Source organism: Ictidomys tridecemlineatus, chromosome 7 (genome assembly GCF_052094955.1).
Source record: "Ictidomys tridecemlineatus isolate mIctTri1 chromosome 7, mIctTri1.hap1, whole genome shotgun sequence".
Taxonomy (NCBI): Eukaryota; Metazoa; Chordata; class Mammalia; order Rodentia; family Sciuridae; genus Ictidomys; species Ictidomys tridecemlineatus.
In genome coordinates this window covers 154,993,029-155,005,504 of record NC_135483.1, presented here as the reverse complement: position 1 = coordinate 155,005,504, position 12,476 = coordinate 154,993,029, and the positions used below count along the sequence as shown (strand labels likewise).

The 12,476-nt window shown below is 33.6% G+C and overlaps 1 protein-coding gene across 1 annotated transcript in view; it reads left to right on the top strand.

Moving 5' to 3' along the window:
• Positions 1 to 12,476, top strand: part of Col5a2 (collagen type V alpha 2 chain) — a 133,663-nt gene that overhangs the window by 110,614 nt on the left and 10,573 nt on the right. Inside the window, exons 36-47 of the mRNA XM_005324386.5 lie at positions 1,878 to 1,931; positions 2,269 to 2,322; positions 2,761 to 2,814; positions 3,206 to 3,313; positions 3,435 to 3,488; positions 4,027 to 4,080; positions 4,734 to 4,895; positions 5,528 to 5,635; positions 6,788 to 6,895; positions 7,947 to 8,000; positions 9,991 to 10,098; positions 10,604 to 10,657. Coding sequence (XP_005324443.1) covers positions 1,878 to 1,931; positions 2,269 to 2,322; positions 2,761 to 2,814; positions 3,206 to 3,313; positions 3,435 to 3,488; positions 4,027 to 4,080; positions 4,734 to 4,895; positions 5,528 to 5,635; positions 6,788 to 6,895; positions 7,947 to 8,000; positions 9,991 to 10,098; positions 10,604 to 10,657 — 972 coding nt within the window. The remainder of the gene's footprint in view (positions 1 to 1,877; positions 1,932 to 2,268; positions 2,323 to 2,760; positions 2,815 to 3,205; positions 3,314 to 3,434; positions 3,489 to 4,026; positions 4,081 to 4,733; positions 4,896 to 5,527; positions 5,636 to 6,787; positions 6,896 to 7,946; positions 8,001 to 9,990; positions 10,099 to 10,603; positions 10,658 to 12,476) is intronic.

The window sequence follows — 12,476 nt, the reverse complement described above, 5'->3', positions numbered from 1 at the left end:
GTGCAATGTTTAATTCTGTTGAAATGTTGATTTAAAGAGCGTCTAGACCTCATTCCAGTACAAAGTAGAATTTTATAGTGGCTAAAGTATGTTAAGTGTTTCTCAATATACTGAATATTATAGGTGAGAAAATTACTGCCTAGTGACTCATCATTTATGCTTTCATCAATGAACAGTCTGGATAAGTGGAATATTAAGAAGAATGATTGAGGGGCTGGGGTTCTGGCTCAGCACTTACCTAGCATGCATGAGGTACTGGGTTCAAGCTTCAGCACCACATAAAAATAAATAAATAAAATAAAGGTATCCTGTCCATCTACAACTAAAAAAATAAAAAAGAATGATTGACACCAAAGCATTGTTTAATGTCATGTCAAAAAATTGACATTTAACAAATTTAAGGTCTTCAAAATTAGAATATATTTGCAGGTCCAAGGGTAATCAGGGTAGTAGGACAATATATTTTCAGACATGAATTATTTCCTCATGGAAGAATGGTTAGCACAGTGATTCAAATGCTCAGCATTTTCTGTTAGAGTTCATGACATTTTGCGAATTTTTTCCTGTGTCAGTGAGACATGATTTGCTGTTATTTTCATGGTGTGCCCTGGCAGTAGCAGTTGCATCATTAAAAAAAAAGATCACCTTGAGCCACTTTCTGGTACTTCAAATTGAGTAAAATAGAGAAAACTTTTATCTTAGGTGATATTGTCCCTTTATCCTTATGAAAAAATTTAGCGCATTACAAACACTTGCTGTCTCTTCCCTTTTTGTTAAATCAAATAGTTGATTTAATATTTCAAAAGCAATTTAAGTAAATCTAGAATATTGTTTGTATTCTACATCAAAAGTGTTATGGAATGTATAGTAATAGTACAAGACTGTTTGAAGGAATGTTACATTTAGAGTTTAAATCCAAAGTGCACGTCTACTGTGCCTGTGAATTGCCAACGTGGTAGGCTCGGCACTAAGCAATGGCTTCTTTAGTTGTAGTGAAGGCAGTACATTGTGTTAGGAAAGAGGGAGAACAGAACATCTGCTGGAATCATATAATAAAGGAAAAATCAATAGCATGTGCTCTCTGTATGGAAAAAGCATCTGTGACTATAAGTAGCAAAGTGATCTTTGTATTTAATCAGATCTTTTAAAAAATTACCTTGAGTAAATTAACAGAAAAATATCATCTCATTATTGATACAGAGAATATAAGAACATGGTTTTCTCATATTCATGTTAAAATATGAAATTAAAAGTCATTTTTGTGACTTAACTTTCTTCGGCAATATTTACAGAAATTAAATAATGAAAGAATATTTGGGCTGCATATGAAGAGGCAATCCACAAATATTGGTAGAGACATTGTTTTAGGAAGAACTCCCACACTCCAAATGTAAAATGCCACATAAGCTTCAGTGTAGCTGGGTAGTGACTCTCTTTTTCATTTCAGAAGCATGTAGAAAATTAAATGTTTACTATCTTTATAATTATAATTTAGGAATATGTTATAAAAGAAGAAAAAGCCTTTTTTCAATCTATATTCAACTTTCAAAATAGATATTAGCAAAATGAAAGAGGCTAAGAAACATAGAAACATTATTGAAAAATAACATTACTTTAGAACTAATGTTTAAAGACAGTTTATGTAGGTATGGGTTGAGTTGGTTTTGTTGGGAAAATCTGGTGGAAAATGATAATGGAACAGACAGAAAAAATTTGAAAATATACAGATTATGTCATTATGTCATATGTATTATAGATAATAATTTGAAAAAAAAACAAATAAGCTGTAAAAATAGTATTTCTTTGTTTCCTTACTTAAATAAGGAGATTTATGTGCATTCTTATTCTCAGTATGTGTATATTCTATTCATTGACAGGGTCTTCCAGGTCCCTTGGGCCCTCCAGGTCCTGCAGGTCCTACTGGAGAAAAGGTAAGTCACAAGTCGTTATTTTGTGCACTCAAAAGCATAAGAGGGAAATCAGTAGGATAGAGGAATGGAGGAAGAGAGGGAAAGGGGAGGTATTTTAGGAGTGAAATTGATCAGCTTATGTTATGTAGATGTACAAATATGCCACATGAAACCCACTATTCTGAATAATTATTATGTATCAATTTTTTAAAATGTCTGAACGCTGGCTCTTTCATAAAATTTTGAGGTAGAAGATCTCATAATTGTCACCCACTATCCACCAATTCATGTTGCCCAACATTCTACAATTGTATTATGTTTTACCTTGGACAATAACTGTTGAAAATCTGCTTTTTAGGGGGAACCTGGACCTCGAGGTTTAGTTGGCCCTCCTGGCTCCCGTGGCAATCCTGTAAGTGACAATATTTTGATGTTTTTTAGTGTATGATTGAGCAATAAAACAACTTATCAATTGCTATCTATCAGCCATCTACCTACATATGCTTATAGTGATGTCCATGCCTACTGATTTAGGCTATTTATAACTTCCTCGTTTTGTTTTCAACCTTTACTTTTCTAATTAAACTTTAAAAATTTATGAGCTACCCAATCTAGTAAGTCTAGGTAGGTAGTTTGTTTACTAAATAAGAAAGTTTGAGACTTCTATGTTCAGAATTTTGTTCTATGACCTCTGTCTTTTTGTATTACCCTTAAGGATCTTCCTCTAGCAATGTATAATTTCTTTATATATATATGCTTCAAAGTACACTGAATTTATTACACCCTATTTAAAAATATTGTACTTATTTAGAATATGTGTGGAGATTCAGTAATCTTTTTCTTCTTTTAGGGTTCGCGTGGTGAAAATGGCCCAACTGGGGCTGTTGGTTTTGCTGGACCCCAGGTATAATTTTCAAATATCCTCAATTTATAAGTTGACACTCCTCTGGTTATAGCAATGAGTTAAAATGTCATTGTCATATTTTTGAAGGTATATTAAAGTTCTGGGAAGTATATGGTTTTGTTAACATTGATTCCCATTTTCAATACAGCTTTTCATAAGCTGGCACAAAAATTGAGTTTGTCACATCTGAGTTTGCTTATGTAACTATAATTTTAATAATTTATAGTTTTTTAAAACTGTCTTCAAAGATCTCATCAGGGTTTTGATTTTTGTCCTGTACTTTAATATTGTATGCAAAGCTTTATTTCATAATATATAACTAATTTTAGTAGCAATTAATATTAAATATTTTGTCCATAAATCTGTTGCTCCTTTGTACAATTGCATATAGGGTCCTGATGGGCAGCCTGGAGTAAAAGGTGAACCTGGAGAGCCAGGGCAGAAAGGAGATGCTGGATCTCCTGGACCACAAGGGCTAGCAGGATCCCCTGGCCCTCATGTGAGTTAAAAACAACAACAACAACAACAACTTATAACTTGAGTCCAATACTCAGTGTTTGGTATGTATATTAAACTAATTGTGCTTTACTGCAGTACTTTTTATTTTCTTTCCAATTTAGGGACCTAATGGTGTTCCTGGACTAAAAGGTGGACGAGGAACTCAGGGTCCACCTGTAAGTTATTTTGATATTCTAGGAATTATGTACAGCTAGTTCAGTTATCTAGTACTTCTTGGCCATATAAAAGTTAGTCTCCATCTGAAACTGTAATAAGTTATTTTATGTATCAGCTATTTTGTAGAGCAAAGGGTATTTGACTAAGATGGAGATCTAGGTTAAAATAAATTTTGTAATCTTGGAGACCCAACTGCTTCATGTGTAAACATAAATAATTTATTACCCAAGTAAAGGGGTAAATGAATAATGTGAAAGCACTTAATAAAATTTGATTATAGAAAATATTTATGTGTTTTTTACCCTACCTATGTAAGTTCAAGATAAATGAAAAGTTGAAAGAAAAAAAATAGGACCCTACCCACCAATTAATCTATTTCTCAAAAATGTATAATACATGAGAAGAAAAAATATATGATCACAACATGGAAGGGAATCTAAAGATTGAAGTCTTCCTTGAAAAAAAAACAGATCTCAGGAAAATATGTATAATTAAATAATATTATTTAATATTTGATCATATAATATTATTTCTTAGGGTGCTACAGGATTTCCTGGTTCTGCTGGCAGAGTTGGACCTCCAGGCCCTGCTGTAAGTTAAATTAGTGATTCAAGTCATTGGTAGTTAAGTAATTACATATAGACACTTGATATATCTGAGATATTATTTTTATTTAATTCCTTACTGGCTTGTTTGCTAGTTTAATGCAAACAATTCCTACTGGTGTTTCACCAAAGCAAATTTATATTTAATAATCCAATATTTATTGGAGGGACTTATTTGTGAGTCATTTTTAGCTCTAAAGTTTCATGATTATTAGAGTACTAAGTACTAATAGTATTATGTACTTATCATCATTTTCTTTAGTCCAGAAACATCTATGAAACTTTGTAATAAATGTTATTCTGTCATTATAAGATCAGGTTAGACAGAATAAAATATTAAATATTCATAATTAGAACAGAGACTTAAGTTTGAAAAAAATTTCAAAATAATTTTACCACTCTTTTAATAATGATTCAAAGGAACTTGTCTGCAAATGATATTTAGATTTTCTCATGGGAAATGAATGTACAGCTGTGCTTTCTTTGTTTTCTCTTTTATTTAAATATGCTCAGTGATCAACAGGAAAAATGAATCTAAAAGGCTCAGCCATCTGCATTTGAGGCAGAGCCCACTGAATCAAGCCTTCTTACTGGGCTTCCACTCTGCCCTCCTGGGTGTTCCTTTCTGTATTATACTAGGGAGCTCCAGGACCTGCAGGGCCCATAGGGGAACCAGGGAAGGAAGGACCTCCAGGTCTTCGCGGGGATCCTGGCTCTCATGGACGAGTGGGAGATCGAGGACCAGCTGGCCCACCCGGTGGCCCAGGAGATAAAGGGGACCCAGGAGAAGATGGCCAGTCTGTAAGTTCAGAATCTTTGTTTCAGACCCCCTCCTGTTGAGATATTGCAAATAGAAACCCATAATAATCATGGTCACAAAGAAACTGCTTAAATATTATTCTGGACACATTTAAGTGCATTAAGCTCCATAGATGCTTAATTTAAAATCCTCTTCTCAAAAAGAAAGTATCTGCATAAATATAAAAAAAGTAATGTACATAGTTTTCAAAAACTAAATCAAAAATTATTTTTCATTTAAATTAAATACAGATACACATACACATATTTTTGCTCTAATAGCCAACTGCCTCCAAATATGAATGTGTTAGATACTGTTTCTTTACTTTTAAAATTTATTTTTGTCTTTTTAAAAGGAGAAAAAAAATGTTTTTTGAATAGTTCTCTCTTTTTTTCAATCAATATTCACAGTATTTTTCAAGGTCACTTTCATTTGATGTGCTATTTTCACCTTTAAATAGAGTTGGAGGCTCAGTGTGAATTATAATTTATGACTGCTCTTAAATAGACTGGTTTTGTGAGACAGAACTTTTTTCATACCCAGACCTATAAATCTATAATCAATCTATTGTAAATTTCCTGGATATGGATTTTACTCTGCAGAATTTTTAATTAGAATTTATTCTCAACATTAGGGTCCAGATGGTCCTCCTGGTCCAGCTGGCACAACTGGGCAAAGAGGGATTGTTGGCATGCCTGGGCAACGTGGAGAACGAGGCATGCCCGGCCTGCCCGGCCCAGCGGTGAGTAGCTGCAATCGACAGTATTTCATCTGATGTATGCAATTTAATTTGTGCAGAGAAAATTGATTTTTTTTCTTAATGAATAGAGTTAAACAGTCTTGAATCAACATAAATTCTGAGTTATCTTAAAAACCAGTTGATCTTAAATGTCAAATGCTTAACTACCTTTCAAAGTCTTTGAAAAATGTATTTGTTTAACCCTGGGACTAGAGAAGTAGCCAATAAGGAATTGGACTTTTTGTGACTCTTAAATCTTTCTTAAGATTAAAAGAGATCCATGGAGCTAGAGAAGGGGGATAATCTCCTGGTGAGTAGGTAGCATCTTTTTAAATAAACATGCTTAACAAAACATCCATATTTCACGGTAAATTACCAAAGAGAAGAAATAGTTGAGCTGAAGTAATATTAGAGGTGGATGTGGGTGAATTATCAAGAAGGACTCTGAAGACAATCCCCTGTTCCCTGGAGGGAGCTTAAGAATCTCATATTATTTGAAATATGGATGAAAATTTGATTCAATATTAGCTTTAAAGAGAGTGAATTTCACCACTGAAAGTTTACAATACTTGAGAAAAAAATTAATAATGTTTTTATATGGAATGTGGCTAGAGAAGTGTACTCCCAGGATCTTGGTACTGTGACATATCTGGGTAGAAATCTCAAACCAGTCAGTTAGAATTTAAGGGATATCTTATTGTTGTCAGAATTGAACCAAGGATCTGAAAGTAAAATTCCTTAGTAGTGAGACTAAATACAGTCTATATTGAGACTAAATACAGTCTATCTAAATACCAGAATACAATACTATATTGAGCAGACGAGGCAGGAGTGAAATAGATTGAGTTTATGTTACTAGTGATGCAGATTCTAGAAGGGCAGCCAGAATTAACTACATGTGATTCAAACACAAAATGCACTACTAAGCTGGTGGGCAAAGAATGCCTTTTAGTTCCATTGGTATGTCAGGAGGAATGTGAGAAGAAGTGGGTATGTATCTAGGCATGCATTATAGTGATGCAAGTTATATAGGTTAACAGACAATTATTGCTGTAGAAGGAGGGACTATGACACCATTTCAATAAATGTGGTCTTTATAGGAATTGGAATTCTTCACTGGTTTTAGAGGTTGACATATTTATACAACAATTGCAGGGCACACCAGGAAAAGTAGGACCAACTGGTGCAACAGGAGATAAAGGTCCTCCTGGACCTGTGGGACCCCCTGGCTCAAATGGTCCCGTAGGTGAACCTGGACCAGAAGTAAGTGTCACAGTGAACATAGCTCTCCTTTGTTTTCTGGGTGTGATGGGGCAATTGTTTTATTAGAAATTGATTGCACACAGGACCTTAAGGAAGCTTGTCAGTGATGTTATTTGAAGTACTTCTCTAAAGAGTTGGCTAAATGATTGGATAAAGAAGAAGGGAACAAAAGCAATGTCTGTACTGACCTTCGTCTAGTCTGGAGCTGAGTGTTTTAGTTGATTTAGCTTTTGCCAAATTGTTTTCAAGGTGAAAGGACATAGCTATTCATTTTTCCCCTTGTTATTATTTCATTGTATAATGGGATTGCCAAGTTTTATGGTGATAGGATTAATATAGCTTCTACATCATGTAAAAAGGGCAAAGTAAGTAGAGATCACTCTACTCAAATATCACTATAAAGTGACACTATTGATGTCATGTTCCTTAGGCTCTTTTGAGATGAAATAAGTTTCAGACAGGCAACTTGAGTGTTAAGGTTGGAATATCTGTTCAGTACTTTACTGAGTGACTTGTCAGTCACATTTTCTTGAAAGAAATCATCAATAGTTTTTTGAGCTATTTTAAAAAATCAAATAACAAAACTATGGTCCTGACAAAATCAAAATATATAAGGGACAGTAAACTAGATGTTTTTAAATGCAATGTAGCATCAACTAAACAAGTCACTTGATTTTAAAACCTTAAGACTATTATTTGGATAAACTCCAAAAGTAACAAGAAAAATCATTCATTGGTAACACAAATAAACATACAACAGGAAAAATGTTATCGTTTGTTTATTTCAAGGTGTTTGAGAATTTCTTTTCCTTTTTAAAAATAAGAACTAGGCATGAACAATTTTAGATAAAGTAAGACTATGTTAATTTTACAAGCAATTCAAAGTATTAGAGAAAACTAGTAGAAGCTTTTTTTTTTCTACTGAGATTTCCATAAATGCTGGTTTATAGCTTAAAGAAGAGAGGTATAAGACATGCTGTCATTTTTCTGACAATTAGAATGAGATTTTTTTCACTACTGCTAATTGTTTTTTGTGTGTGATTGCTCATAGGGTCCAGCAGGTAACGATGGTACTCCAGGCCGGGATGGTGCTGTTGGAGAACATGTAAGAACAATTCATTAATTAAAGCAATCAAGACTCATATAAACCTGAAATCCTTCAAATTTTAGTATTACACTAAAAAAAACCCTTTATTCTCATAACTCCAATGCAGCTGTGATTTTTCTGATAGTAGAAACCTTTTTATAAGGTTATAATTTTGGAAAATCTTGTAAGTGAAGTGACATTTACATACATGGCAAATTAACATGGTATATTTAATTCAAAGCAGGAAAACAAATTACTTTCATCTTTGGTGCAATATAAAGACTTTGGGCAAGGAGACATATGGAGTGTTCTAAATACCAAACTGATTCAGTAAAGTATAAAAGCTGAAACAGAGCTGTGTGACATTTAGATTTCTCTACTCACCCCTTAAAGTGAATGACTTATGAGGATATAAACTTTCTAAGCATTATCTGTTACATGATTTATTTTAAAATTAGACATTGGCTGAACTGAAAGTCTCCTTGACTTTATCTGAAGCTCAGTCCCTTTTGGAAGTTGCATAATTGTTTTAGAATATTGGGCTACTGAAGGCAAAAAGCGCTCCTTACCCCAAAGTGTGTTATGATATAATGGTTTTTCACCCCAAGAGCTCCTCATTAGCAGAAAGGACTATGAACCCAGGCAGACCTAATATGGAGCCTTGATTCTGAAAGTAATTAGCTGTGTGATCTTGAGAAAAATTTCTGCATATTAAATATGATTAATATCTAGTCCATTAGGTACTTTTTTGCTAAATAACACATTTAAAAAACTTGCACAGGGTCAGCACTCAAGAATGTCCTCATGTTGAAAAAATGGGGAAGATAGAGCTATGGGAAACCTTGGGCTAAGACTCCCTTTATCTATCATAACTTCTAGAACTGCATATTCTCTTCACTTCGGTAGCTTCTCCCTTTGTCAGTACATACATGTAGTATAGGAACCTTTAAAGATCTTACTGCTGTACTTATTAAAATAATTTTGAAAGTCTATAAGCCCCTATGTATATTTTAAGTTGCTGTCCCCCGCCCAACCATTATTAAATCACAAGTTTAAATAGTTGCAGTGGAGATAATTCCTGGTAAATTCTAAATGTACACTTGCTCTAAATGTATTTCTTTGAAATTCTTGTAGTTTCCGATTTAGCTTCTTCTATTTATTATGTGTCTGTTCTTTAACCTAATTGCCAAAGTTTATTTTGGTTGCTAAATTAATCAGTCAGATAAGACTTAATTTCTGTCAGAAAATAAAGTATAGCTCAGTTTTTCAAGTCAAATAATTATATTCCACATATGTTCATACTCAAATCATCTCACCTCTGACTTCTAGGAGGCATTATTGGGAGCCTTGTCATAACTGGGTCATCTGGGTATAGTAAGGAGCAGCCTCTTCTTTCCCAAATCCATCTTAGCTTTATTTTCAAATAAACAGTATATTCTGGAAACATCCGTTAGATTGGTGCCAAGAAGTATTCACTCTGAAACATTGCACCATAAGTTTGCAGATGGTTTGGTATTTGCTTTTCTTTCATAAAACGGGAGAAGGGTGACTATTAAAGAGGAACTGGGAAAGGATGCTCAAAATTCAATTTTCTGAAAGAAGTATGGTGTTGCAAATATGGAAGGTGGTTTCCCTAAAATTTTTCTTATTTTCACATTCTTTTGAAAGAGTATGTATTCAGGTGTCTAGACACTCCAGTTTGAAGACGGCTTGTTTAGAAAAGATGTTAAATTCTGGAAGTGACCTCTCCTATACTTCAGTGATCTTCTCTTGTGGGAGCAATAGGGCAGAGGTGAAGGGAGAGATGAAATCTGAGAGTGGGTAAAAATAATAAGAAATGTATTCTCTTCAATTTTATTTATTAATTAGTAAATACAAGTATAGTAATAAGTAAGAGTGTTTTAAGAGGCAAATATATTTTTTTCATATTGCGAAGAGCTCAAACACATGAAATACTATTATTTTAGAATAAATGTTCAAAGAATAATACCGTGACTACTCTTATCAGGGTGATCGTGGAGACCCTGGGCCTGCAGGTCTTCCAGGCTCTCAGGGTGCCCCTGGAACTCCTGGTCCTGTTGGTGCTCCAGGAGATGCAGGACAAAGAGGAGATCCGGTAAGAAGGCAGTCAATTTTTCACTGTCAGTTAAGCATTGTATTATAAACTTCATGTATACACAAAAGTAGTCATTCGTATGCTTTTGGTTCAGGACTCTGAACAAAGAATGATAAGAAGCCAATTAAGAATTAATATATATATTAGCCTTAAGATCATTTGATTTCAAATATGGGTTCAAAGATCCTAATACATTGGTTTTAATTATCTGAAAATGCTGTCTGTGATTTATAGGAAATGTAATAAGTATGCATCAGATTATGCAAGTAATGTCTTTTTGTAATCAACTAAGATATTCTTCACTTAGTGAAGTCAGTTAATAAAATTGCCTTTAAAAGTATTATTGGTGTTGGCACATTCTTACAGATGTTCACCAGACTCAATGGATTAGCCATAAGAGTGTACATAGACACATACAGGCACTGAACTGTAAACACATGTTTTTTGACATCCTGTGTCTATATATGTATGTTTTTAAATGCCAACTTGTGTGATATTTTTCTAGGGTTCTCGGGGTCCTATAGGACCACCAGGTAGAGCTGGAAAACGTGGTTTACATGTAAGTCCTTTGTTCTCTTAACAAATGCATGTTTTCTTACACAAAATATGCTTCCAAAGAAGAAGTATGATTTAAGATTCAGAAATGGGAGGGATGGAGAAATGCTATTCAATGGGTACTAAGTGATAGTTGGAAAGAAACAAGAAGTTCTGATGTGCTGTTGAACAGTGGGCTGAGTGTAGATAAAAATAATGTGCTGCACATTTCACAAAGTAGAAGAATGGATTTTAGTTTTTACCATAAAGAAATATAAGTGTTTGAGGAGATGGATATATTTTTCCTCATTTAGACATTACATCATATGTGCATGTATCAAAACATCACATTAGTACCTCATTAATAATTGTTTCAATTATCAATGAAGACTAGAATCACAGTTTTCTCCCAGAATAATAGGTACAATAATGTATTGTTCTCCAAGATGTTCTAAAAATCATATAGGACAGCAAATCTGCAATCTCTTTGTATTCTTGAAAAGCACTATTTAAATATGTTTTATTTTCAACTTTACTGTCTTTGGATGGTTTCCAATCTTTATGCTGTTTGCTTTTGGCTGATTTTTAATTATTATTATATAGATGTTCTATTGTTTTATGTTTATACTTATGGTGGTCTAATAGATCATATTTCTTATACTCATACATCAATTTCTATATTCATGAAAAACAATTATATCCATAAAACCATGGTCATATTTTTTATATTATGACTCTCCACTTTGATTTGAGCTTGACTGGCAAAAGATTTCATAGTAGCACTACCTGTCAAATAAATGGTTTTCTAACCAGTGACAGAAACACTATAGCTTTATTTTTCATGAAAAAAATGAATTTTAATTAATTTAAATAAATGTTTTCTGTTTTAGTTCATTCTCAACTATGAAATTTTTGGGCAACTTCAAAATTAAAGAACCTTTATAATATTATAAAAACATTCAGACTAATTTTGATGTTCACCTTTGTAAAATATGTGAAAGCTACTAAAATTGTTTTGATTTTATTATAAAAAGGCTGACAACTAGGTATTCCAAATTAACAACCAAATGCAAAATAAAACCAAAGAAACCAATAAGGGAAAACATTAACCTGAGAACCAGTGGATTTGATGATTCCATCCATCTTCCAAAGGCAGATTAATGGGGTTCCAGTTCTGTTTTAGGAGAACTCTAAAGACAGCAGAAGCTGACTTCATATTGGGGAACACCATGCCACTTGTCACTTTACTGTGAACCGTTGAACCCTTAGAATTGTTTTTATTTCTTAGAACCTAAAACAACAACTGACTACCTCAAATCAATGAGAGAATTTTCACCTCTTCTGAGGTTGCAGTTCCTATGACAAAATAAGATTCCTCATTTTTCTTTTGTTTTTTAGGACCAGAAATTCAGGATCTGGGTACAGATATTATAGTTGAAAATGAGAATAACATTATTTTTTTGTATTTTCTTTAGAAAAGGGTAGTTTATTGATGATACTTTGATTTTATTTGCTCAAATATTTACCCCTTTCTTAATATAATCACAGCTGACATTTAGTTTATTTGCATATGCAAATTTCTTTTTCTTTTTTGGGAAGGTGGTGGGTAGCCAAGGATTGAACTCAGAGGCACCCAACCTCTGAGCCACATCCCCAGCCCTATTTTGTTTTTTTATTTAAAGACAGGGTCTCACTGAGTTGCTTAGTGCCTTGCTTTTGCTGAGGCTGGCTTTGAACTCAGAGTCCTCCTGCCTCAGCCTCCCAAGCCTCTGGGATTACAGGTGTGTGCCACCATGCCTGACTGTGTATGCAAATTTAATGAACATTTCATTCTTAGAGGAAGC